At 35.0% G+C, this 27,489-nt stretch overlaps 1 protein-coding gene across 4 annotated transcripts in view; it reads left to right on the plus strand.

Annotated features, from left to right (window-relative positions):
* The window catches only part of LOC149555147 (nuclear pore complex protein NUP93A-like), a 160,301-nt gene that overhangs the window by 87,646 nt on the left and 45,166 nt on the right, over positions 1-27,489 (plus strand). For all 4 annotated transcript variants that reach the window (XR_016364460.1, XR_016364461.1, XM_089829183.1 and 1 more), the window contains exons 6-13: positions 5,736-5,825; positions 6,366-6,635; positions 7,044-7,139; positions 7,382-7,516; positions 11,168-11,221; positions 11,383-11,466; positions 14,877-14,963; positions 15,049-15,954. Coding sequence is in view for 2 of the 4 variants with exons in the window: in XM_089829183.1 (XP_089685309.1) it covers positions 5,736-5,825; positions 6,366-6,635; positions 7,044-7,139; positions 7,382-7,516; positions 11,168-11,221; positions 11,383-11,466; positions 14,877-14,963; positions 15,049-15,954 (1,722 nt within the window). In the remaining 2 variants the exon portion in view is untranslated. The remainder of the gene's footprint in view (positions 1-5,735; positions 5,826-6,365; positions 6,636-7,043; positions 7,140-7,381; positions 7,517-11,167; positions 11,222-11,382; positions 11,467-14,876; positions 14,964-15,048; positions 15,955-27,489) is intronic.

A 27,489-nucleotide genomic window follows, 5' to 3' on the forward strand; every position in this document is an offset into this window, starting at 1 on the left:
ATTTACATGAATTTCCATCAACATCAAACCATCTCTGTTTGCAAATCATGTAAATGTAGGCATTCAAATAGTTCCAGCTTCTGACAGCATCTCTGTGAGATTGTTATTTTATGTTGCTGCACCCGATGACTTAGTTTATTTTGAATCACCAATATAATAAGATAATTATTGCTATAAACTTTTTAATGCCCTTTCATGTTGCTGCCCTGTTACTCTTTGTTCGTGATCTTCATTTTGACTGTTATATATATATTATCGCTGGCCAGTATATATAAATTTTTGCCTAAACGACACTGATATTTCTATCGCTGATTGTTTATTGCATGCCGACTGTGCACACGCTGAAGATGCTACATCTTGTAGTATTTCTTTTACCTTGGTCCATCATTGTCTCAAATCTTCTTTGCTGTCAATTCTTTTCTTAATTTGTAGTCCACCAGAAATAACAAAGACTTGTGTATTTATTGTTGCAATCCCAGATTCGATCATAACATAGCCACCAATATATATTGCTTGCTTTTTTTATTTTAAGCTTTATATGAATGGACTCCTTTGGTCAATGTGAATGTTGTATATGCACGAACCATTATTCTTTGCAATGCACGACATATTTAGTTCGTTCTAGTTGGAACATTTCTCTTTCTAAGCTCCTTACCTTCTTTGCTGATTCATTATTGATAAATTCACTATCTTGCTTTGTCTTCATAACAAATATTATTATTGTCTTGGTCATTTGCGTGATAATACATCTGACTTGCATGTTTTAACTCCTGGTTCAAATGGTGACTCTTCTGGTTTATTACTCGAGGTAATTTCCAAATCATTATACCATTGGTCTGTTCATGTTATTATCTAACATTGATAACATCTCTGCTAATTCTTTCAGGTTGTAAAGGTTACACTAAATGAACTCATAATTTCTCCTTTATATGCACAGTGATTGTTGTATATGCTTGAGAGATTTCTCTGCCAAAACATTATGGATTTGTCTCTGTATGGTTCGTTTTTAGGAAAGAGATTTATTATTATCATTATTTATCTTCATCGGGCCTTGTCATTATCTGCATGTTCATAGTCATTGTTTGAACTTTATCGTCTATTTGATTGCTTGACTTTAAGTTTATTGGGCTTTTCTCATTTCTTTCTTTATATGCTGACTTGGAAGTGACTTAGCATAAGATATGAACTTGCTCTGTCTCATTTCATTTTGATGTTTAAATCTTTAATTTAAACAATATCTTCCATACACTAATTCCTTTAAATTAATTTTATATCCATGCCTCTCCATGACATGTATGTTCCTTTGACATTGATGTTGCTTATAGTTTTGTTCATCCTTAGATATCAATGACAATTATTTTATCATTAACACCAACTAGTTCAAGGCCTGATTAATTATGTTAAATTAGAAGAGGGGAATGGAAGATGTTGTCTTCAGTTAGTTGTTTTAAGCATTTGTCACTATATGTCATTTTGTTTTATAAAATTATGTTGCTGATATACATTTTGAAGTCTGAAACTATGATGAATTTACAAATATTGAGTGTCTGGGATTCATATGACGTGTAATGTTTCATTTATGGCTCTTATGTTCTCAAAATGCATTAATTTTTCTTTTTTTTTAGGTAGTAATATGAGTTTATTTTTTCTTTTGCAGAGTCTTTTTCGAGTCCAAGTTCAATTTCAATTTTTTGGTCTACAAAGTGTGAGGAGAGTCTGAGTTTTCCAACTATGGGAAAACCCATTAAACATCATGTGAAAACCAGTACCAATTTAGGCAAAACCATCATACATAAAGTGGAAACCACCCATCACTTAGTAATGTGTTGCAAATGATAAGAGGAAAATATCATTTTCTAAGGTGAACTTAGAAATGAAAAGTGGAAATTGATCTCAACTTAGGCAAGTGCATCCAAAGTAAAGTGGAAATCCAATCCAACTCAGACAAGTGCATCCAATGTAGTGGAAACTGGACCTGACCTAAGAAAATTTAAATATGCAAAAGTGGAAATTGTCATCAACTTAGGTGAACTCGGAAAATTGCAAGTGGAAATTGAGACCGAATAAGGGTCAGAGACCAGGAGGCTGGACAGAAATCTAGCATCAATAAGGTGCGTGCCAAATAGAGAGGCTGGAAATCAAGACAATATAAGGCACACAAACAATGGCCAAGGTTAGAGTTTCGGTATGAATAAGGGTGGGTGGAATAGCTATATAAAGTATAGCATTTAAGTATAAGAACTTATACATTAAGTTATATTTTATATAAATATTGTTAGGATGTTTAAGAGTGGTTTCAGATCCATAGGAGTTATGATGGAGATACTCTCAAAAATTCCTAACTTAGCCAAATTTTAGGAATTAGCATGCTTCTATCAGTTTTCCTTTTTAGGTTAAGACTGCATCTCTCATCTCTTTGCATCTCTCACTCCATCGTTTTACAGTTTGGTAAATTAATTTCATCAGAAATCTCTTGACTTTAAATTCCACATTATCGACTAGCCTGGCCTAACTCTTAGTCATATCCCTGTTTGACTTGATTCCCTAGTGCAACAAGTTGCTCAAACTCGAATCTGAGGCTTTGAGACTTGAAAATTGTCATTGATCTTAAGACTATCGAGGAAAATCTAAGCGAAAAGAGAGGGTCCCCATTTGCAATGGAGTGATGGTGTGAAAACCTCAAGACAAGCCCCTAAATATAGGCAATGTTATTCCACAAGTAAATTTTTGAAACCATGTTAGTGAATGTTTTGTTACTTTAATTTCAAATGTACGCTTGACTCCATGAACCCAAAAAGAGATGCAACAAAATATGGACAACAGACTGATTAGGCAAAAAACACCGACCCATCTTTGAATTTTAGAGGTACAACTCCCTCATGTAAGATATACAATGAATGAAAAATCCATGTGCTTTTGACCAGAAAGTGAAGGTGTATGATTATGCATGTAAAATAAACAGCTAACTACTGACAGGGTGGAAGAATAATATAAATGAAACACAGTTCACTTATAGGAAACATAACTATAGTATGAATAGGGCATAGTAGATTCGTGGCATACGTAGCTGTTATTCAATGATAACGCATTGCACAAAATTGAATAATATTTGAGAGTAATCCATAGAACATAGAAACTAAGGCCTAGAGAGTGGCAGCACAAAATTTCTATTAAATTCAAATGTACAACAAAAAGATGACAGCCTTTCTGATCACATATATGAAACACCCAAAAAAAGTACCCATCTCTACAAAAAATTCCTTCTTTTTGCTTTGTAACCCCCCCCCACCCCCACCACCACCCTCATTTTTATATTTACAAAAACTTTCTTATATAGCATTAGGTGATAATTACAAAAAAAGACAGCATGCATTCCATTATCAAGAAATGTAACGGTTGGATTCCATCTTGAGCGATATCCATGTTTTCTTTGTTTCCTACTTCTTTGCCTTCCTCTGGATTTATGTGGAGCAAACTGAGGAGGTCCATCACGAAGTATAGAGCCCTATCATCTTTCGCATCTTCCAGGATAAAGCCAAATTTTGTATGTCTCTTTCCCGGGCCAGCTCCTAAATGTCACTTTGATAGTGGACGATAGTAGTCCTCAGGTCCTAGGCAACAGTGTACAGGCTAGAGAGGATGCCATACTGTTCCTTTATCTCAGTTTCCTAGAGATCTGGTTGAAGCATGGGTTGAGGGTCATCATGGTTGTATCCTTTCTAGCAATGGAATTCCCATCTTAGCAAGAGAGAAACTTTGGATTGATGAAGCTTGCAAGATGAATGATGAAGAATAAAGTGGCTAAAGATTCCATTTGTATCAAACCCAATTAACTCTGTAATGCGGTTAGCACACGAAAAATTAAGCTTTTTGTAGGTCGCCACGCCATGGAAACACTTAATTTCTCTATTTTCGAAAAACATGCTTCATTTGAAAGATTGCCTCTCGCCTGATTTAATACGAAGTAATGTGATGATGTCCTTTTCTTGAAGAACTCACTGACGACAAGCGCTTGTTTGCCAAAGTTTCAAGGTGTGGATTGGAGGTTGCCAACTTATGATAGTGGGTGACTAGGCGACATAGACTTCGGGTCGTGAGGATGTGGAACACTCAAAGCAAGGTCACAATTTGTAAGGTTATCACAAGGGCTGATGGAGTGACACCACGAGTAACAAAAAGGAGCAATCAAGCGACTTTGAAGGATGAGAGGGGAAGTTTCAAAACTAAGGGGTATAAAAACACGCCTAACAAACCAATGGTTGTTAGCTTGAATTTTGTAGTTTGAATAAGCTTTAATGTATGAACAAGTCATGAAACCACTAATTGTTTGCTAGAACTTTGTAGTTTGAATAAACTAAAAAATATGAGCTAGTCATCTTCTAGGTAGGCATTACTCAAATTAATAATAAAAAGTTGACAATCCTTGTCAAATAATTCTCTAGATCAAACATTAATTTATGTATTACTGTAATCCATATTTTTTCAAATGGTTTCCGGAGCTACATGTAGTCAATCTTGGAAAACTTATCGAGTGTTAATCTTGTGTACAATATCAAGAATACAATTTAAATTCATGATCGTCATAATCATAACCAAGGGGTTAGATTGACAATTCACATGTTTTCATCATACAATCCTTCTAATGAAGTCTTTGCGAAAATAGGAAATGATGGGGTATGCCATTGGTAATTCCCGGAGACAACATACTTTAAATAAATTAATCAACTAATTAGGACATACTCTTTTGGGGGTTTCCTCCATGTGTGTATGCACACTGCTTCATAGATTGATATCCTTCTCCAACCTTCGGACTCACATCATGAAGGCAAGAGAGTTGCATGGATACAAATATGGTTAATTTTCAAGCAATGGCTGCAACTAGAAATGGCACTGTAAAAGTATGCATCTATTCAATTATTTATATCAAGGACATTTATTTTATTTAAAAGATTGTATATAGATATATTTGATTTTTGTATATCAGTTAGTAGTATTTATTATTTATCTTTGTTTAGTTATATAATATGTATGTGTATGGAGACATTTTATTTTTGGCACATTTTAATTTTTCCTTATGAACCCTGACTGGATATGGTAATAGGCAGTGTGATGTTGTTTCCATATGTATAAGATATAGTCCGGATATAGGCTCATATATGGGTGCACCCTCATAATGTATCCTTGTGGTATCCGGGGAAGCAGGAGTATGACACTTGTCATTGCTATCGGATACATGTACCCAGATGGGACAAGGGAAGTATCCTGTAATGTTGGGGACCCCTATTCTGGACATGTAGGCTATAAGATGTCTTCATCCTACGTGTCTTTGCATGGCGTCCAAATACGAAGTAACAACCTCAATATATACTTCCAAGATAGATGTTTTCAGTCCCTTCACATTGACATACCAAACATTCTTATTCTAAGCATTTGATTTCCAACAGGAGGTCTTGAGAGACATCACAAAAACTCTTTTGTCTTAGGTCTTGGCATTCTTCAAATGACATTTAAAAATGTATCTGTACGTTTGCATCACATCTTATTGCAGTAAGCTTTTGAATCTTATTGGTTTCTCTTTATGTCTCTTTTGCACTTTTTTCGGCATTTACTAAAACTTTTTGCTATGTTTGGATTATAACTGTTTGAGAGCTGTATCTTTGCTATTTCTTTGCTGTAGAATGCTAGACATGTATTTTTTATATAGTGACTTGTCCAATTTGCTTTACTTTTGTCAGGTTCATGAAATGGCAATGCTTTCTGCAATACAAGCAGCCCAACGGGACAACTTGCGGAGTTTTGATGACTATATGTTGCAAGTTCTTGAGGTATACTTGGTCTTCCTTAAGACTTGTTATTCTAATACACTACTTTTTATTTGAAATATGCGTTTGATTATCCAGCTTTACTGCCACACACACTTTCTCTCCCACATCAACTATTACTTTTGGTGTAAAGCATTGAGTATAGGGAGTAGAGTTTATCCTTTCTAATTCTAGTGTGTTAGCTTCTTCAACTTGAAAGCATTTTAAAGTGTGGATGAGCTTTATAGAAGTAGAAGAATATATTTATTAACCTTGACATCTGCAACGTAAATATTGTGCATATGAGTTTTGGGTTGAATCAGTAAATCCATTTTCAGAGATTTTATTTATGGAAATTGGTATTTTCTCTGATTGGTACACTACTTAATAATGGATGCTATCATTTTGTTCGACGGTTTAGGCTCCATTATGATTATAGTAGTGACTAGGATCTGTTTTTGTAATTCAAATTCTTACTTGTAAAATTTGTATTTTCTTTTATACTATTTTAATAAAGTCAATTTTATCACCATAGAGTAAATTCCTTAACTTATTTATCTGTAGGATGATTGGGAAAAAGAAAAGCGCAATTTTTTGCTCAATCTGAGTAGACTTCCAACCAGTTCTAAAGCAAATGGCGGTATCTCTTCTTCTGGTATAAGTCAAAGTGTCAGAAGTTTATCAGGTACAGCAACTCCACATTTCTCACATGGTGCACAAAGTATGGAGATAGTGCCTACAACTGAGAAACCTTTTCTAGAAAAGAAGGCTTCCGCTTATGCAGATGTTGTGAGGAATCTCAATGCTCAAAGAGAACGCGGTCTTCCTTTCAAGGTGACTCTAGATTTAGATGTGCTATGATATTGTATGAGTCTGGACTTTCCTTGATGTAGATACTAGATTTTGATGCTATAGGGTTGAGCATGCATACTTAATGATTTTGCATCTCTAAATTTTCTTTACGCAGTTGAAAGTTTATGTAGATTTCCCTGGATTGCACAGGAATTTCTTTGTTTCCTTCCATTGCATTTAATATTTTATCATTTTCAAACGTAGCAGAGAACTATCTCTGAATGGGCGGATTGCAAGTCCAACTTATAAGTCATCCCTCTATATACAAGTAAATAATTTAAATGATCGCTGAAGCAGAGCTTCATGAGTAAATTATACATGTTCAGTAAATATTGTCTTGCTAGGAATTTTGTTTTGATGATTTTTTCCTTTTCTTAATTTCACCCATAGGTGGCAACAGCTTTCAAAACAGCTTATGAGGAACTAGCCAGTGAGACATCTGGCTCAAAATCTGTTAGCATGCAGAAGATCTGGAATTTGCTTCAGGTAACCTCTTTGATAAGATTGTTATCTTAAAGTTTGTTTCATTGTATGGCTGTTGTGTCATCACAGCTCAATGAATTAAATATTATCTTTAATCTTAATTTTTCAGAGCATTTCTGATTTTGTATGAAGACGATTCATGATTGAAAGCTTCTGTAATTGTTTGACATGGGGTTTGGTTTTATCTTTTGTGTACCAGTCTTTTCATGATAATTGTCGTTTTTATCTTTGAACTTTTTTTGTAGGCATTGCTTGGGGAAGATAAAGAAGCGCCAAAGAATTTGTCTAGAACAATGGCTATGGTTATTGGGGCAAGACGCCATTTAGAAGCTGGTTATGAGAAGTATATATTGGACACCATCCATAGTCATGCTGCTCAGGTCACTTAATTTGCCTATAGATAACTATTTTTTATTATTGAATTTTCTTTCAACTCATTGTTTAAGAATTGGATTATTTTGACATTTAAATTTTAATATTTGAAAATGTTTTATCAATCCCTTTTTTAATGTCTTTTGTTTTGAATTGCCCTCCATGTGTCAAGTATAGCTTGTTTTTGTTATTCTGAAATTCACTTTCTTTGTGATGTATGAGGTAAGCACTTTATCTGGCAAGATTGGGATTATGGCTTAGAAGTTAGAATCCTTGTCCAAGGATATCTCATAGTTCAACTTATTGTTAACGAAAACCTATCGCCAAGGACTAAAAAAAGATATTGCTGAATATTGGAGATAATGTAGGAACTTCTTGAGAAAATATTAGGAACTTAAAAAATTGCTTAAATTTGATTGTAAATGCATTTTTTTTTTTGCAAATTTCAACAAGGAGATGCATCTAAAGAGTCACTGAATGAGTAAACAAATCAAACAAGCTGATCTAGGTATGTATAAATGCAAATAGGATACAAAATCACATCTTTATATGGAATGTTGATGGCTTGTAAGCAGTCTGATAGTCAGAACTATAAAGCAAACTAAAAATAAGAAATTGTCTTTGTAAATCTATAAGCAAATACACGTGTCAAGTAAATATCAAAATAGGTTACATCTTCCTTTTCCCCTTCCCAGCAGCTTTAGAAAATTTTGCTATAGTGAAAGGGAATCCAGCCCTAGAAGTCTGTTGTGGCTGTGAGTGGACCTCCATTCTAGGTGGACATGGTGCTAACATTGGCAATGCCTCCTCCACATGTGTAACCTCCTCACTCAGAGTGCCCTCATCCTGATCAACTTCATCCAATCCCACTATGAGTCCGTCCTCCTCCATATCATGCCTCTCCAAATCATAGATGTCATCGTTTCTAAGCAATGGCGGTTGCTCCTATGATTTGCAATCACAGCAGAGATCTATGTTATCCAAATCAAGTGGGCCAATTGTTGCTAACTTTACCTTTCTTATGCGCAATTTAAGGTTATAATGCACTCTATGCTAACTTGTTCCTCTTTGTAGTGTGAATGGCCTTAAATAAGCTCCAATTATGTTCAAAATCGGGTGCTACATGGCTGCCATAAACTGTGAAGGGCAAGTTTTTGCAGATTTGGAACATTTCCATCTGAATTTCGCCACCAAGCATCTGAAAGTTAAATAATAAAGAGTTAGAAAACAATTTGAAAACATATTTTAGTAACTTAGTTTCTATCTACTTATCGTGCATGTGAAAGACCAAAAATCCAAATATTGTATCTGGGGTTTGAGTGTTTCTTCCTCTTGTTAAGTTTGAGGAGAACAACTTTTCCAATGCATTATGATACTCTTCCATCTTGGCCACAATGAGGTCTCTCACGTCAACCTTAGGTACCATCCTATGCATGCAATCAATGAAGCCCTCCATGACTTCTCCATTGGGATCCCCGTAGGATAGAGAGAAGCAAAAACAAGGGTTGAGGAAGTACCCTGTTGCATGAATGGGTTGGTAGAGCTGATCGTTCCGCCTCCTATCAATAATTTCCCATATGGCATCAAGTTTTAGGCTGCCCACCTTGTAGTAATTGTTTACAGCCTCTTTGGCCCTATTTATGGCCTCATAAAGATACTGCATTGGGATTTTTTTCCCCAACTACCAAGCAGATAACTTTAACTAAAGGCTCCGTCGGCTACAATTGAAAAGTAGAAAAAGACTCTTATTAATCAGAGACTAGAGTTAGAACTTAATAATGAAAGACTTGATTATTGAATACAAGAAAATTAAATATTCAACTTTTGAAGTTTCCAAGTTACCTTCACAATTTTTGTAGCACCATCGAAAAAGTGGTTGTCAAAGACGATCTATACAACACTCTGTCCATTAGGCTTCTTTGAATAGCTCGAGTCTAGCCGCTGTTGACGCACAAATAATTGCTTCAAAGGATTCAAAGAACTAATAACACTTTGCAACATTAAGACAATCGTTGCAAACCTTGTGGCAGCAGGTCTAACCAAGTCCTTATGGGTGAATTATCTCATCAAGTGGAGAACCCAAGGGTGATTGTAGATATGTCTTGCTACCTATTTTTGCCTCCTCTACAACTGGTTTCACCTAATCCAATTTTCCTATGTCTTCCAAATGAAGGTCAAGTACATGCACCATAGAAGGAGACCGAAAAAGTGTACTATACTTATCTTGTAGGTCCCTAACCACTGCCACATATGCTGCTGCATTTCCCGTTATTATTTGCACTGCATTACCAACCTCCACTTCCATCACAACTTGCTCTAACATTATAGCCAAAGTTTCAGTTGTCTTTATCTTATCCAAGGCATCCAAGGATTTCAAAAAGACCACTTGACCCTTCCAAGAAACCAAATAATTGACGAGGGTATGGTTTCTTCCATCTGACCATCCATCTAAAAGTATTATGCAGCCAATTGTTTCCACTGTAATATTTGGTCTTCCACCACATCTTTGGCCCTAGTAACATCTTTGAACGTTAAGTACACAATTTTGATTAAAAAAGACTTATATCAAACAAAACGAAGTAAATTGTAAAACTGTAAAATATTTAAAAATTAAAACAAGTGAACTAACCTCCGACTCATGTTTTTAGGAGTAAGCGCCTTGTAGCCCTTTCCCGCCACAGTAATTCCTGTTATAAAATTCAGCTAATAGGGGCTAGCTGCAACATTGAACGGGATGTCAAAAGACCAAAAATTGGCACATTGAATGTCAACCTGCCGATGCCCATCGTTGTTCCACCCAGTACCCTCCTGTGATGGCTGTGCTCTAGGAGTTTTTCTGTGCACAAAAAAACCATCTATGGATAGGATTTCACAGTAAATTCCTAGTTTTCATAAATCATTTGATATTTGTAAGATAAAGACACCATCTGCCAAGGCAGGGTTTATATCAAACTGTCATTGTTATGGACTTGGTTGATCCATTTAAGACCAGCAATTATATCTGCTGTTTTTCTGGCAATAGCTATTTCAGTAACTGATATAGCTTAGTTCCTACTGATATAGAGACATTTGGAAAATGGATTGATTAATAAGAATATGTAATATTAATAATTATCTGATAAGATGGTTTGGTTCTTGCATTGCCAATCCATGCATATCCCACAAATTAATTGCTCAAAAACTATAGTATTGTAAAGCAAGAAATTCATGACAAGCTATATAAGATGAACAGGTATATTGCAGTATTAATCAACAATAATAATATATTACATTAGGTCTTGGTTATTTTTTCTTTTTGTACAATCCAGTATTTCTGGACTAAAAAAATTGTTTTCGACTGAGCTTGGATAAGTTCATTTCTGTAGAAACAATGCAATAATCAGTAGGGTTCTGCAAAATGGTCATTAAGTTGGACCTCTCTGTATACATTTCTGGAGTTATTAGGCAGTTACACAAGATTGTAATGGCTAGGTTAGTTATGTTGATTTACTTTGATGACAGTTACCACTAAGTTTGTTGAGATACTTTCTGTCATAATTCTAATATATGAGAAAATCATAATATGTTGCTGAGATATTCAGTAAACGTCCTGGAATTTTGTAAGCCTCTCTATTATACTTTCTGATTTGCGTAGTATTTATCTGATCATTAAATTACAGGCTGCCCTGGGAGGTGCTACTGGTAATTTACAACGGATTCGAGCTTTTCTGAGGGTACGAGCCTTTCTGGTTCCTGATCATTTCTCTGAATTAATTGCCAACCTACAGAGGATCTTCTATTTACATTTACAAATGTGTTGACAGATTTCACAAATAGCGAAATAAAACCCAATGGCTAAAGTGGATTGTAACATTCCAATGAGTGTTAATTTCAGGTTCGTCTAAGGGATCATCCTGTACTGGATTTTGATGCATCAGATGGACGTCGGCATCCTCCAGTAGACACCACATGGCAGCAGGTAAGCACCATGTCAACTGCTAAATATTTTCCACTTTGAAATGATATTGCATTTCATTTAAGGTGAATTTGCATACATGATAAGAATTAAATATATGCATTGTGATGTATTTTCATTTATCTGTTGGGGCTTAAAAGATCAATTTTGGTTGTGTGGGTTTTCTTAAATTGCTACAGCACATGCAAAGAGATTCTTATTGGTTGTGTGTTTGGATTTTTTTAAAAATCTAGTCTTAACATTAGGCACCATCTTCTCAATGATTATTAAATGAATGTTGTATTTAAGACAGACACAGCTGCATATAATGGCCTATAGAAATGATAATCTCATCTATGGTCTTTGGTGTTTCTAATATAATAGGACATTATTGGGCCTTCTTGTTCTGGTGGAAAGATCTAATGGTCTCAAGCGCCCTATTTGTGGTGTATTATTCATTTGTTATAAAGCCCACTTCTTAGCTCTTATTTTCTTCTTTCATTTCTTATTCTTATGTTTGCCCCTCTTTTATCTTAATTCTTTTCTTGTGTCACATATAAACTAGTTAGTGTGTAGCTATCTTATTATCTTTCCTATGAGGAAGGACAGTAGTGTTTTGACTCTCGAGTATTATTATAGGAGGACGTTTCCCTGTGGAAGTGGAATGTAATGGTATATTGCCACCAGAATTTTGAAATATTATAAGAAATATGGATTACACCCACAATTGTTTCTAATCCTTTTTCCACAATTTTTTTTTTTCAAATAGTTAGGAAATATATTGAGCATAAAGAATCCCTGATTGCAGGGATTTATTTTTTAGACTTACATGTAGTTTCAACTTTCAAATTTGCAATTAGTTTGGAATACTGAATAGCTCATTGCATTTAAAGATATGGGAATTTTAATAATAGTAAATTCATAGTCAGAATAGTACTGAGATATAAATCTCTTGCCTTTATTAGCTGCATTCAGTCTGAACTTGAACATTCAATTGACAATAGCCGAGGTCAAGGAGGCTGTCCTTAATTGGTAGAATTGAATGTTGATATAGTTTACAACGAGATCAATTGCCCAAATAGCAGCGTGCATTCTGCAATGCCCTATTTTTGAACCTTCGGAAGTGTCAGTGTTTTTCAGGAATTAGCCTACCTCTTGGGTCTCTGTAGGCTAATATCATGATTTGGAGACCATGTTGGCTTCATCAGTGGGCACATTGAGTGCCCTTATTTTGAGTTTTCTTTCTCAGTGCATCATCATCTTTGAGGTTTGTCTTCCAAGAATGCCTCAGGTTCCGGTTGGACAAACTTACTATTTATAGTAAGTCAATAGTATGTTGGGGGTCTGACCTTGCTATTTATAGTAAGGCATTAGGATGGTTCTACACATCTTGGTGATCTTCCGTAAGTTAGTAGAATGATCAGATGTTAATTGGTGGAGTTTCAAGGGATCAGAGCCCACTTTCTATTATTTAGAAGGTACTGCTATTTTTTACGTCCCCAGTGGGCCACAGGTGCCGTAACTGTTAACAGTCTTTAGTGGCTGAGAGTGAATGTAATTAATTATTTAAATAAATGTAACATTAACTTTTATGTCTTATTTTAATAAATTTAAGCCACTTTATTTTATTTAACTTAGCAAAATAAAGTGACTTTTTAAAATAATTTAAAAGGTTGCTTTATAAATTAATTATAAAGTGAGAAATGAATGGAGGGGGCCTTATCGTCAGAGAAATGAACCATAGTGATCAATACAAAATACATTATACAAGGTACAATATTCATCAATAAGATTACTTTACCTAAGAAAGTTCTGCTCATCTCCGTAGTTCACAAGAAATCACTGAGAGAAAAAGCCTCTTATGATCTCTGGTAAATAGTAGACAAATTGAGGTAGTCAATGGCTAGTCTAAGGCAGGCCAATAATCGTCTCATAGGATTTATGATGATAATAATAAAGAAAGCTTTTTTAATTTCCAGTATATACTAGGCAGATTGAGGAAGTCCATAGTTTGTTCAAGATATGCCAACAACTATTTCATTGCGCCTTATGATGACAATAGTAAAGAGGTCTGAGATGCTCATGTCACATAATCTCTACAAGACAGAACCCTATATATCTCTGCACTCTCTTTGGATCTAGTATCCCTGTATCCTATACATATATAAGTATAGGATACAGATATGGTATGGTTTGGGTACACATCAGGTACTGTACTCACATGTACTAAAAACTTTGATTTTCAAACTATGCTAGATATTGTGTGATTTGATTTCTCTAAAATTCAATGATAAGTCTTTTTAATTCAAAACAAACTCCAATCATGCCATTTAAATTTTTTTTTTTTTCAGTATAAACAAAACTTACTCCAAATGAGGGAAAAAATGAAAATTTTTTCTTCTTCAATGATCCTTTTTTTGGGTTATCTTCCAGTGTCACCCTATTATTTTTGGCATTTTGTAAATTATTAAACCAACTTATAATTATTTATGTAGCAATTATGTGTCTATTACTCTTAAAGTACTGAAAATCTTCTCAAATAACTTTGAATATCATGTGAAATATAGGCTATGTTTTTTTTTTAGTCTCATATCTACCCGTATCAATATCGGAGGTCTTAAAAATTTGGCCTTAATTGAATCTGTATCCATATCAGTTTCCATGCAACTTTGCTACAAGAAGAGATGTTGGTGCAATATCCATGTTTTTGAAGGGTGCAATATAGCAAGAGTCCTGCATTCCTTCTTGTTATCCGTAAGTTATTGCATGTGTGAATGTTGTTATGATTTTTAGTCTTCTTGTTTGTAGAGTTTCAGTCCCTTTTGCTGAAAGGACAAAAGCTTGAACTGTTCATGATACCAATTTGTCTAAATGATTGGTGTTTGGGACCCACTTTCTTGCCCTGATTTGTTTGGTATGCTTTTTGGAGTTATTACAGGTAAAAAACAATCATTATGCTCTGATACAAACAAACGATCGATCTTTAAAGTAAGAAGGGCCAAAGTTTGAACTGTTGATGATGTAATTTTGCATATATGATCGTTGTTTGGGGTTTTCTTCCTTGTTTTGATTTGTTCAGTATGCTTTCTGGACTTACTGTTGTCAAAAAGCAACTGTTATGCTATGATATAAACAGAGTTAGGATCTGTAAAAAAAGGCTATTGTGAGTTCTCTAGTGATTTTCAATTGATCATTTTGTTTTAGCAGATAATCATAATACTTCATTTGTTATTATTTCCCTTTCTTTTCTTTGGTGGAAGACTTTGTCCGTTTAAGATGCTCTGAAATAACTGTTCTTTTGTTTGAGTGTAATTGTGATAAATACTGGTTTGAACTGTGACATGGCTAGCTGACTTTTTTCTTATGTAATTTGAGGAGTGAATACTGTTTTGTTAAGGCAATTGCACAAGAAGATTGATGGAATTTCTCTGCAGATTTACTTTTGTTTGAGGACTGGTTATTATGATGAAGCCAGATTGGTAGCACAGTCTTCTAGAGTTAGCCAAATGTTTGCCCCACAGGTATGCCCATTTTCCAATCCAAACTGACTAGGGATTCAAGATTCACGGTAAATTAATTTCCTTATATTTTACTTTTCCTTTACAGCTTGCAGAATGGATATCAAATGGGGGCATGGTTTCTTCAGGAACTTCAACAGTGGTTGCAGAAGAATGTGAACGCATGTTAAGACTGGGAGATCGTGCAGGGAGGGCTGGATATGATAAACACAAGTTGCTACTGTATGCCATTGTCTCTGGGACCCGCCAGCAAATTGACCGGTTGCTTAGAGACCTTCCAATGTTATTCAGCACCATTGAGGATTTCTTGTGGTTCAAGTTAGCTGTTGTTCGAGACACTGGGGGCGCAAGTTCATCCTTAGCACTTGTTCCAGAAGGTCTGGCACCATATAGTTTAGAAGATCTTCAGAACTACCTGAACAAGTTCGAGCCATCATACTACACAAAGAATGGGAAAGACCCATTGGTTTATCCATATGTGCTACTTTTAAGCATTCAGCTGCAGTCGGCAGTTCAATATCTCACAAAAGAAGCTGGCAATGAAGGCTATAATATTGATGCTGTACATATTTCCATTGTACTGGCTGATCATGGAGTCTTATCAGAGGGAGTTGGAGGTGCACACAAGCTTGGGATAATGGATGCTGTTACTGAATTTGCTAGCGTAATACAACAATATGGTTCGTTATATGTAAGGCTAGGTAACTTGCCACTAGCATTGGAATACTATGCACAAGCTGCTTCTTCCATGGGAGGTGGTGCTTCTTCATGGACGGGCCATACCAGTGTTGATCAGCAGAGACAAAGAGATATAATGTTAAAACAACTTCTGATAGAGATTTTGTTAAGGGAGGGGGGTATCATGCTTCTTCTTGGACCTAATGGGACTGGATCAGAAGGTGCTCTGAGGAGATTTTTACCTGATAGGCAAACTCAACACCTCTTCTTGCTTGAAGCTGCTCGGCAGTGTCAAGAGTCTGGCCTTTATGACAAGGTAATTGTTAGATGTTTTCTAAAAAGTTAAGAAAAAAACTGTATTACTTTCAGTGATCAAAGACAAAAAATAATAATCTCAGAATGCTTGATAGATCTGACAGACCAGTTTTTTGGCCTTCATGAAGAATAGCCCTTCTTCATGTTCTGTATCATGAGACTATGTTACTGGATCTGTGGGCCAAGTGGTTGGATCTGGGTCTGGTTGAAATATGTGTAGATATTTCTAATAATTATTAAAATATTATATTTTAAATCTTTGTATACTCTATTACTTATATTATATTCATATATTATTATCTTATATTTATATTATTAATATTCTGTAGCATTTTATAACTCTGTGTGTGTGTGTGTGTGTGTAAATTGCCAGATCTGCGAACCAAATCCATGAACTTGAACTAGGTTCCAAACCAGAACCAGCAACATAGATGAGACTCTACTCTGATGGCCACTTCTATTCATTTAATTTCCGGCATTGAAGGGTTTTGCCTCACTTTTGCTAACATACTTCTTATTTTAGTATATTATGTCTTTTTTGTTTAGTTGCTTATTTAGATAGCTCCCCTTGTTGTCTTTTCTTGGTGTGCTTCCTAGCTGATTGAACTATTTTGGTTGCATAGTACATACTATTAAAACGTGATAGTGTTGGTCAGAACTCAAGGATAAACTGGCAAATTGTATGCATATGTGTGTGAATGTATATATACCAGTTCAAAATATGAACTGGTATACATGCATACACACACTTAGACAATAAATTATCTTGCCATAAAATTCATTAGGGTCATCCTTGCATTAACTGATGAACCTAATTATGAAAATCTGAGCAATCAGATTACTGTTATCTCTTGGATCAGACTGTACATCCCTGATACATATCGATCATATGTGCATCAGGATGGATTGTGTGAAATGATCCACTACATTAATAATATTGGAGGATACGAATGAATTGTTTAGCATGTAATCATGCTTGATAACCATTGGGTGCATTTGCAAATGGCACAATGGTTAATCCACAAACTATAGGGTTTGGTTGTTAATTAGAAATTTGCCTTTGTGTCTCTTCAAAAGGACATTTCCCTGAACAATCACATCCATTCCTCCTTATGTCTTTTGATGACACTATATATGGTGACCGATCTCAAAGAGGAGATCATTGAAAACAATAAATGAACTTTCTCTCTAGATCGTAATCTGTTCTCTCATATTGTCAAATATATCACAGTCTGACAGTCTGATCAAAAGTTTAATTTCATTTACATGGTATCAGAACCAGTCTAGAGTAGATCCAAAATTAAACTTGAGAAATCAGATTATTCACCTGATATTGCACATACATTAAATTCTTCCAAATGGCAACAGTAATCAGATTTGAGGACCGTCTTGAAGGAGCAAACAAATTCACAGCATGTAAGTTAAGAATGATGATGCTATTAAAAGAGAACAAATTAGATTCATATGTACAAGACAACAAGTCTCAACCTGAAAATGAACTGGAAAAATCCCAATGGATTGAGAACAATAAAAAAGCCATGAAATTGATAGTGGATTTTGTTAGAGACTACATAGTACCTATACTGGCAAAACAAACAACTGCATACCTCATGTTCAACTCTCTAGAGAACATATTTGAGATAAACAATACCTGCAGAATCCTTGCACTCAAAACATAGATGAATTGCATAAGCATGAACAAAGGAGATTCATGAGAATAGCAGAATTGGGGGATCAATTGTCAACCATTGGGTATGAAATAGATAGCAAAGAATTATCCCTAATAGCCTTAGGTGGCCTACAAAACTCATGGGAATTATTCAAACAAGGCATAAGTGCAAGGTCAAAACTCCCGAAGTTAGACCATCTAAGATCTGATTGCCTACAAGAAGCAGCTAGACAGCTAGCAAAAGGAAACAAACAAAAATCCATAAATGAAGATAGGAAGGAAAGGAGGAGAATTTCAAAAGGAAGAAAAATCATAATGGAAAAGGTTCATTCAGATAAAGAAAAGATGTTTCCCAAGTTAACTGTTTCACATGTAGTCAATATGGTGACTATGCTGCGAAATGCCCTGACAGAACTAAGAAACAAGCATCCCATGCTTAAGTTAGAAAACAAATACAAAAGAGGATTATGAGAAGTTTCTATTCTATTAAGCACTATCAAATCATGTATCAAGTAAATTCAATACATGGGTGATTGATAGTGGGTCATCTAGACATATCACTAGATTCCAAGAACATATAGATACTATGGTAGAAGAGATTGAGGAAGAAGTAAGTCTCTGACATTATTCCACACATCCTGTAAGAGGAGTGGGAACATGTAACATCAAACTAGAATCAGGTATCACTATCTAACTTCAAGATGGACTATTTGTATTTGGAATCAAAAGAAATCTAGTATCAATATCTGCCCTAGAAGATAATGGATAAAGAGTCATGTTCACGAATGGGAAAGATTTGGCATGGCCAAAGAATGCTACATTTAAGAAAACACAAGCTATAGGAAAAATAGAAGGATACCTATAGAAACTCTGTGTTTAGACCAACCAAGCAGTCATTCATGAAACTTATGACTCTAACGAGATTTGACATAGAAGATTAGGGCATATACACTTTCGTGCTCTAACCTCCATGGAAAAATTAGTAACAGGACTGCCCAAACTAAACCATACCTATAATGGGACATGTAAAGGATGTGCTTTAGGGAAAAACATTTAGGAATCATTTCAAAATAGTTTGAAGAAAAAAACTAAAAATCTATTGGAACCAGTCCACTCAGACTTATGTCGACCTATGTCTACCCCCTCCATGGGAGGTTCTCTTTGCTATGTAATGTTTGTGGATGATTTCTCCAGAAAGACCTGGATCTACTTCCTGAGGTGTAAAGAGTCAAAAGAGATCCATAAAAGATTCAAAGAATTCAAAGTCCTAATAGAGAACTTGTTTGGTAAGAAAACTAGAACTCTAAGAACTGACAATGGGAAAGAGTACACTTCAGAAAACTGGTAAAGAGTTTTGTGTTAGTGCTGAGATTAAGAGGGGGCTTACTGTACCCTATAATTCTCAACAAAATGGGTAACCGAGAGAAAAAATAGAACTATTGTGGAGGTTGCAAAATCAATGATGTACGGACAAAACCTAGATACTTAATTTTGGGTAGAAGCATCAAGAACAACTGTTTACATACAAAACAAACGTCCTTATTCACATCTTGATAACAAAACACTAGAAGAGTTTTTTATCAGGATAAAACCTTATATAAGCCATCTAAGGATATTTGGGTGTCCTATGTACTTTCATCATCATGTACCTAAAGAGAAAAGGACAAAAATAGAGCCTTTTGGGAGAAAAGGGATTTTTGTACGTTATAGTGTAACTTCAAAAGCATACAAGATATACATACCTGGACAAGGCCAAGTAGAGATGAGCAGAGATTTCATCTTCGAGGAAGACATTGCCTTCAAAATCTAATGTTAAAGTTTAGCTTCTTTAGAAGTGAAGTACACATCATAAGTATATGATCTTGTGTTTCTCACACACACACACAGACATCTACTTAATCATTATAAATATGATTCTGATGTATTTCATATACTTACAAATGGTTGTCTCAGAAATTTATGTTTATATATATATATATCCTTTGGGGACATGAACTCCTCTATATATACTAAGACTGCCGGCTGAGACAGTCATCAATCAAATCAGTAATGCACTGATCTTCGGCAGCAGTTCACATTCAAGATACATTTCAGAATACATATACATATAATATACTGGCCATGTAGGGACATGGACATGAACTCCTCTATATATACCAAGACCGCCGGCTGAGACAGTCATCAATCAAATCAGTAATGCACTGATCTTCAGCAGCAGTTCACATTCAAGATACATTTCAGAATACATATAAATATAATATTGTATATACTGTTATATATATATATATTCAGTCTGAACTGAATTTTATATATATCAGATCTAATTCATTAGTAATTTGTATACACTGTAATCTTCTCTATCAGGATTCCATATACTATCATGGTTAAAAGAGCTCAGACGAGTTAGAAATTCAAGACTCACCTAAAAACATGGAGGAAGAACCTACTTCTGAGCCTCAGAGGGAGCAACAAGATTAAACCTCTAATGTAATCCAAACCGATCTTGAGACTTAGAGGGAGCATCAATAGGAAAATCAAAACAATAACAAGAAAATACCTCTTTGAGCTAGAAAAATGATTGAGAAGTAGAAAATTTTGTAGCACCTATAGAGACATCCAGAGAAAGAAAAAGGCCTAACATATTTTCAAACTATGTCGCTCGAATGAACGAGATCATAAACTTAGAACCTACTAGTGTAACAAAAGTTCTTAAACATAAATTATGAAAAGATGCCATGATAGAATAGTATCAATCCATCCTGGAAAATGATGTATGGGATATAGTACCTAGACCTGAAGGTAAATTTGTTGTCTCCTCCAAATGGCTCATCAAAATCAAACATGCTGCAAATGGCAGCATAGAGAAACACAAGGCACGTTTTGTGGCCAGAGGGTTCTCTCAAAAGGAAGGAATTGATTACGAGTAGACATTTGCACCTATCGCTAGATATACTTCTGTTAGAGCAGTCATATTTGGCAACCATGCCAAACAATTCCATGGTAAGAATGAAAAACAAAAGTAGGAACTCCCAAAGAGTAAAGGCTTCCACTGCAATGAAAAATATGAACGCGAAGACATATGCCAAGATGTGAAAGCTCAGAAACAACGAGAAGACTTGAGAAAGAAGATTTTATGTTTTAGATGCAAAGAATCATGAGAATCAAGGCATAAGAACAGGAAAAGGAATATAGTCAATAGAATAGAAGCAAGACTTGACACAAAAATAGAAGGAACAACACCTAAGAAGATGAAATTATTGAAATATGATTAGCAAAACCTCAACAATATTCAACCAATAAATGGAGGAGAAAGCCAATGGAGCTTTGAGGAAGTCCAACCCTAGTTTTAACAACAATTTGAAAATTTGTCTTAATCGATAATGTAAGAATGTTAAAGCTATATATTCACTACAATGTAATTTTGATTATTATTTAAAACATTCAAGAAATGAATTAATTAAAAAGGAAAAAGTGTAGCAAATAAGCGAGAATCGCTAGGGTGCCATATTGTAGTTGCAATTAAGGGAGAACCGCTATGTGGGTACCCTACTGCTTTGTAATTAAGGGGTTTGGGTACCAGATTTGCACCCTGCAGCCCGGATTTGGGTTCGGGTTCGCAGGGTCCAGATTTGTGTCCAGGTTTTCTGCAGGTCTGGGCAGGGTCTGGATTTCGGAGTATTTGATATAATATGGGCAATCCTATCCTCCATTCGGGAAGTAACACAGGATGAAAAGAAAAGAAATAGATTAATTGTATATGAAATTTGTAAGAGAAATTATATGTGAAGTAGGTTGTGGATCTGTTTATTAACTATCAGAGATAATGAAGAGGAAAACTGGAACTAAAAGAATACAACATCTATTTGATATTCTGTACAGAAAGAATTAACTATTATCATATGAGCATATTGATTGGAGAGTTATCAAAGATCAAGGATTAAGAAGTATGCTCTGAGATTAATCACAAGAAAGATATCAGAAATGAATTGAATATTATTATTGTGGCTGAATCTGTTTAAACTTTATATGCATAATAATATCAGAATATAGTAAACATATGATAGATAACCTTAGCACAATCCACATAGCTAGATCAGGGGCAGTAACAGATGCTCCATCAAATAAATAAGAATCACATGTTGTAGGGCTGAACATAAAAGATATCCACTACTTTTATCTAATTGAACATCTTATATTGATTAAGACATCAATTGTATGATACAAGATTACTGTATATTATAAATAAAACAGTTCAGATGTTGAAAGACTATCATTCTTCAATAATTGGTATTATCAATATAATTCTAGCAAAGTATCAAGATATTATATTCTCCTTATAAGTGAAGTCCTTAATTAGAGAGGACTTTCTTGAAGTTGAATTATTCCTTAATAACCTCATAATTCCAAGGGTTTACATAAGGGGCCATTACAATTTAACCCTTCGAATGGAACATATTTTGGTGTGATAATATCTTTCTGTGCTTTCATTTGTACTTTTGGCTTTGGCTTCTTCTTCTGTAACTTGATACTACTTGTAATCTTCACACCCGAAGGCAACACTCTTATATCTCTACCTTCTTCTCTATGTTGCTACTACTTGTAATCGTCACACCTGAAGGCAACACTCTTATATCTCCGCCTTCTTCTTCTCTACGTCGATTTTACCTGTAATCTTCACACTTGAAGGCAACACTATTATATCTTTGTTCATTCTGAAAGAACTACTCAATGGCGACTCTATATGCTTCTTCCAATCTTTCTTCTATGATACAATTCTGCACAACCTGTTACCCTAACTGTTATAACTTCTTTACTCCCAGTGGTTGCCTTGCTTATGGTGTCTTTTTGTGGCCTTTCAAAGTATTATATCCGATGTCTCTTGCTGCATTATATCCTACTTATGGCTTGCTTGTCGCTTTTGAAACGCCTGTTTTGGATTAGTTCACATAGGTTATATTTTGTATAATTTTGGATGTACAACATACACCTTATTATGGTAAAATAATGAATATGTTACTAAGAAAAGATCATGAATGATCTATATAGTATATATACAAGATGCAAGAGAATTTTTCTATAACGAATAGTAGAGAGGAAATAGAAGCGTTCTTGTAGAGTGAAAAAGAAAGTTTCCATCAGGAACAAAAGGAGTTTATGGAAACATTAGAAAAAGAGTGACCATTAGAAAAGGACGGAAGAGAGAGTAAATAGAACCTATCTAATATCGTAATACCCTCTCTTAATGGTCAATCTATCTCAAAAAATAGAAATTTGCATGTCCTCAAAAAACATAAAAGGCAGCCTCAGGTTGATCAGAGAGGTCTGCATGTTTTGCATTGTTGTTTTGTGGTAGCATTGATTGTGGTAGGACGAGTCTCGGTACCCAGAACAAACGCCTCAAGGCAATGGTACTCGAAGATCATCATCATTCTCTACTTCTAGGTGTTGCTCTTTTTGTTGAATCGTTGACTGCCTTCTAAGAGAAGATTGGTGAGAGATGCCATCACACATTTTTCAATAAAAAAAATGTAAAAATTGAGAAGGCACAAACTTCGAGGTAGATTGATGGAAGACCCAAAAAATTTGAAGAGAAATCTAGAAGAGAGTTCAAAAAATCCACAAAATCTGAAATTAGATTTTGAATCTGTTGACTCGAAATTTGAGGTTCGGAAAATGATGCACCCAAGAAAGATAGTCCGACCTAGTTATGATCTGCAAAAACCCACCAAGAATCTGCAAAAAGCTTTTAAAGTTGACACAAAAAAAATAGAGTTTCAAAAGAAACCCTAGCCATTTAAAAAAACTAATAAGGGCAGATTTGACTGTAAACAAATGGTGGAAAGCAAAACTGCTAAACAAAAATCACAGACAGGGTTTAAAACACCCTAGACGCTGCCCTTTGTAGAAGATGTGCAGAAAACTTTAGCTCTGAAATGCCAAAAAATAAGGCTACAAAATAGCAGAAAAAATTGTACACCAAATCCCTAGTCAGGTTTGGAGAAAAAAAAAGATGCCAATTTTGTACACACTCGGGCAAATATTTCAAAAATTTTGAACTAAAAATTCCAAAAAGAAATTAAATTTTTTCAAAGAGGTCAGGAATTTTCTTTGATACCATATTATGGTAAAATAACGAATGTGTTACTAAACAAAGATCATGAATGATTTATATATACAAGATACAAGAGAATGTTTCTATAACAAATAGTAGAGAGAAAATAGAAACATGGTTGCAGAGTGAAAAAGAAGGTTTCCATAACAAACAGAAGGAGTTTATGGAAACATTACAAAAAGAGTGACCATTAGAAAAAGACAGAAGAGAGAGTAAATAGAACATATTTAATATCATAATACACCTTTCCTTCATTGTATGATGTCTTCAGGACCTGTGATACTACATTTTATCTCATTTTCTCCACTATGTTGCTTTGTTCCTCCTACACGGTGGCAATTTTCTTCCTACACAAACCTCTCTTGCTTGTACAATGCTTGAAGTATTGCTATAGGCACTTTGACTGTCAAATATAGCCCATCACTTAAACTATCCATGTCATCCAACTTGTTTTCGATGGCTATCTCTAGGCTGCGTACTGTGGATGGGAATAGTACGATAGCCTCTTGGTTGTACATCAACTAGAAGGATGTTTGGCTAGTGGTCACTTTGTAGGTCATGCAGTAAGCCCACAGTACCGAAGGTAACTTCTCTTCCTAGTCCTCCTATTTGACTCTACATGACTTATAGATTGCGGACACCAAAATCACTAAGTACCCCTTCGACTAACTAACAAGTATAAATAAATTTTAATTACCCAACAATAGTTGATAGTTAGCTTTTCTTGTTGTGCTACACTTTTCTTGGCTTTGTGACCTTCCTTTTTTTACAATTTGTTTTTCCTAAATCGTTCTGTGTTACATTTTACTCTTAGTTATCGGTTTGAGTTTGGTTCGAAGAACAAGTTCACTTGTATGACAAACTTTTGGAAAAGGGTTTGCGTTCGTCTATACAAAATCATGTAAAACTTCGAAAAAACTTATATATGTTAATGAAGCCGAGAAGCATGAGTTAAAATTAGAATATCACATATTATCATAAAATCATACGATTTGATCATTTAAAGCTAAACAACAAAAACACCATAAACTTTACACTTGTAGTCATAGCATCATTACAAAGCATTGTCCAATTGATTGGCATATCTTAGGCCTTGCTAGACAAGTTGAATACAAACAAGGAAGCTCCTTGGTCAACTACCTTGTTTATTATAATAGGCCTATAGCAAGTTGAGCTCGGAAAGAAGTGTATCATGTAATAAAAGAAGCAGAGTTATAGACATTGTTCTATCCACTGGTGGATTTATCTTGTTCATGTTGACCACTAGAGAAGCTCATTGTCTCCACATTCATGATCTAGTCTAGTCCATTTTGCGCAACTAAACATTCTCTATGTCAAAGATGCAACCCGTGATGCTTACTCTATAAAATCTTGTAGGAAAATCAGGGAGCCGTTGATACCCAATTTTTTTTGAAACTTAGGCGAATTTTTGACAAATTGGACTTGAATTTGGCATTGGTTCAAACCCAAACCTAGTTCAGAGGCCATACCAACAAACCCAGGTAACTAAGATTTTATTCGATATATATAATTATAATGTAAATGTTGAATTTGTGGATTGCTGCAAATGTACTAAGCACTATTATATATATATACACACATATATGAATCATTGTCATTATATTAATTTCTCTTTGATGTCACATATTTATTCTACTAAAGCTACCAAAATATCAACACTCCCTCTTAGCTAGGGAGGATAAACACAAGACACATATTACACCATTGGTGATATTACGTATGACATTTTTTAAAGATATCTTTGATCAGAAAATATCCACCATTTTGATATCACATTTTATATCATGAGTATTGGTCTCCCAAAAAACATGATATTCACCAATTACTAAATAAGCTTTGATATCACATCTACTATCAAGAGTATCGGTCTCCCAGAATATCAATGATATTCACCAAGTATTCAAAATAAAGTTTGATATCACATCTAATATCAAGAGTATTGGCCTCCTAGAATATCAATGATATTCACCAAGTACTCAAAAGGTTTTGATATCACATCTGATATCAAGAGTATTGGCCTCCAAGAATATCAATGATATTCACCAAGTACTCTGATACTGGCCTTCCAGAATGTTGAGATGCAAGACATTCACCATATACTTAATTTGTTTGATCTCATACTACAAGTTATTGTAAGATTGTCACCTTATAGTAACTTTTGCAAATACAAGTGAATAGGGTGAAAATAGGGCCTATCCTCAACCCTAATTTCCAATAGAAATGATCCAAATTGATTAAGCACAAGAAAGTGATCAATGCAGAAATGGATTATGCAATGGAAAATAAGGAAAAAGGAGATCCTATGATCTTCCTATTTGAGAAGTATGTGCTTAAATCTTAAAATAGTTAAAAGACAAATACTAACCTGGAAGTAGAATAATTCTGAAAATTGCTGATTTTTGGTGTTTGGGTACAGTTTCAAGGATCTTTGCAACTTGCTCTAGACCAGAAATGTCGAGACGGAGAAAACCCAGAAAACTTTTGTCCTTTTGAAGAGAGGTCGACCTTGATCCTGATAGCGGGGCCCAATCTTACCCCATAACATAATTGTACCCCGAAAAGTTGACCTTGACTTGCATTGCTCCGACAAAATTTCTATTTGTGAATCCTACAAGTTTGACGAAAAGGGTATCCAAATTTGCTCTTTAATTCTCTGTTCCACACCTGTATCTACAAGAAAAATGGTTTGTTTGTTTGGATGGGGAGTGTAGAGTGGAAATATCACTCAAGTTCACAGAGATATGCTAATCATACAGAATAACACAATTGATATACATATAAAGTAATACATAGAGTGTACCATTAATACTACAATACCAGTAGGCGAGGAAATGGTTTCTTTTTTTAATACCAAAATCAACATCTGTACATTGACAATATTCCAAGTACTTATAGAAGGGTTGGTTGGTTGGAAACCAATCGACACAATTCCTCACCTCCTAACTACCCAGCCCGACTATCTTTAACAAGTACTAAACATAATAGGTACTTAATTCCAATTACATCTATCTTGCCCAAAAAAGAACTCGTCTTCTAGACGACTACTGAACATGAAAATTACAAAAAGAACTTTGATCTCAAGAAGGATGGGAGGACATCCCTATGTTGGAAGCTCCCCGTAGCCATTGCAGATCTTGTTTAGCTGTCTTTTCCGAACACCCTGTAGTACCCTTAAAGTGTCAATCTTCTTGGCTTCCACTGTGGCAATCTTGCCCTCCAATTTGACTTTCTCTATTTTCCAGGCTTCTAGCATTGCAACTTTTTTGACTTTCCATCACACTTTCAAACGTGATATTCTCAGTCGTGATTTTCTGTGCTATTTTCCCTTTGCTTTTTGTCATCTTCCTTATCTCCTTTGCTTGCAGTACCCCAAGTTTCTTCTTTTTGGAATCAATAATGTTTCCTCTGCTCGAGTTTCTTATGCTTAATTTCACCATTGTGTGTTGGTGAGTCAATTCCAAAATTTCTTTAACTGTTTGTATATGTCACTTGTACCAACCGTTCTTGTGATGTGACTGTTTGTAACGAACTTCCACATGTGGGAATGTGGTACGGACTAAGTGTGTGTAATACGGCCCTGAACTTCCTCTTGTCTTGGAATTGGTAGGTATGGCTTTTTGTAATGCCTCTTGCCGTTGTACGGATTCCACACGTACGGATGAACTTTCCTATATAGGATTTCGTACGGATGCTACTTCCACCTGCACAAGCTTTTCCTCTCGTATGGATGATGT

Source organism: Cupressus sempervirens, chromosome 5 (assembly GCF_028749045.1).
Source record: "Cupressus sempervirens isolate cs-2001-9-10 chromosome 5, ASM2874904v1, whole genome shotgun sequence".
Classification (NCBI taxonomy): domain Eukaryota; kingdom Viridiplantae; phylum Streptophyta; class Pinopsida; order Cupressales; family Cupressaceae; genus Cupressus; species Cupressus sempervirens.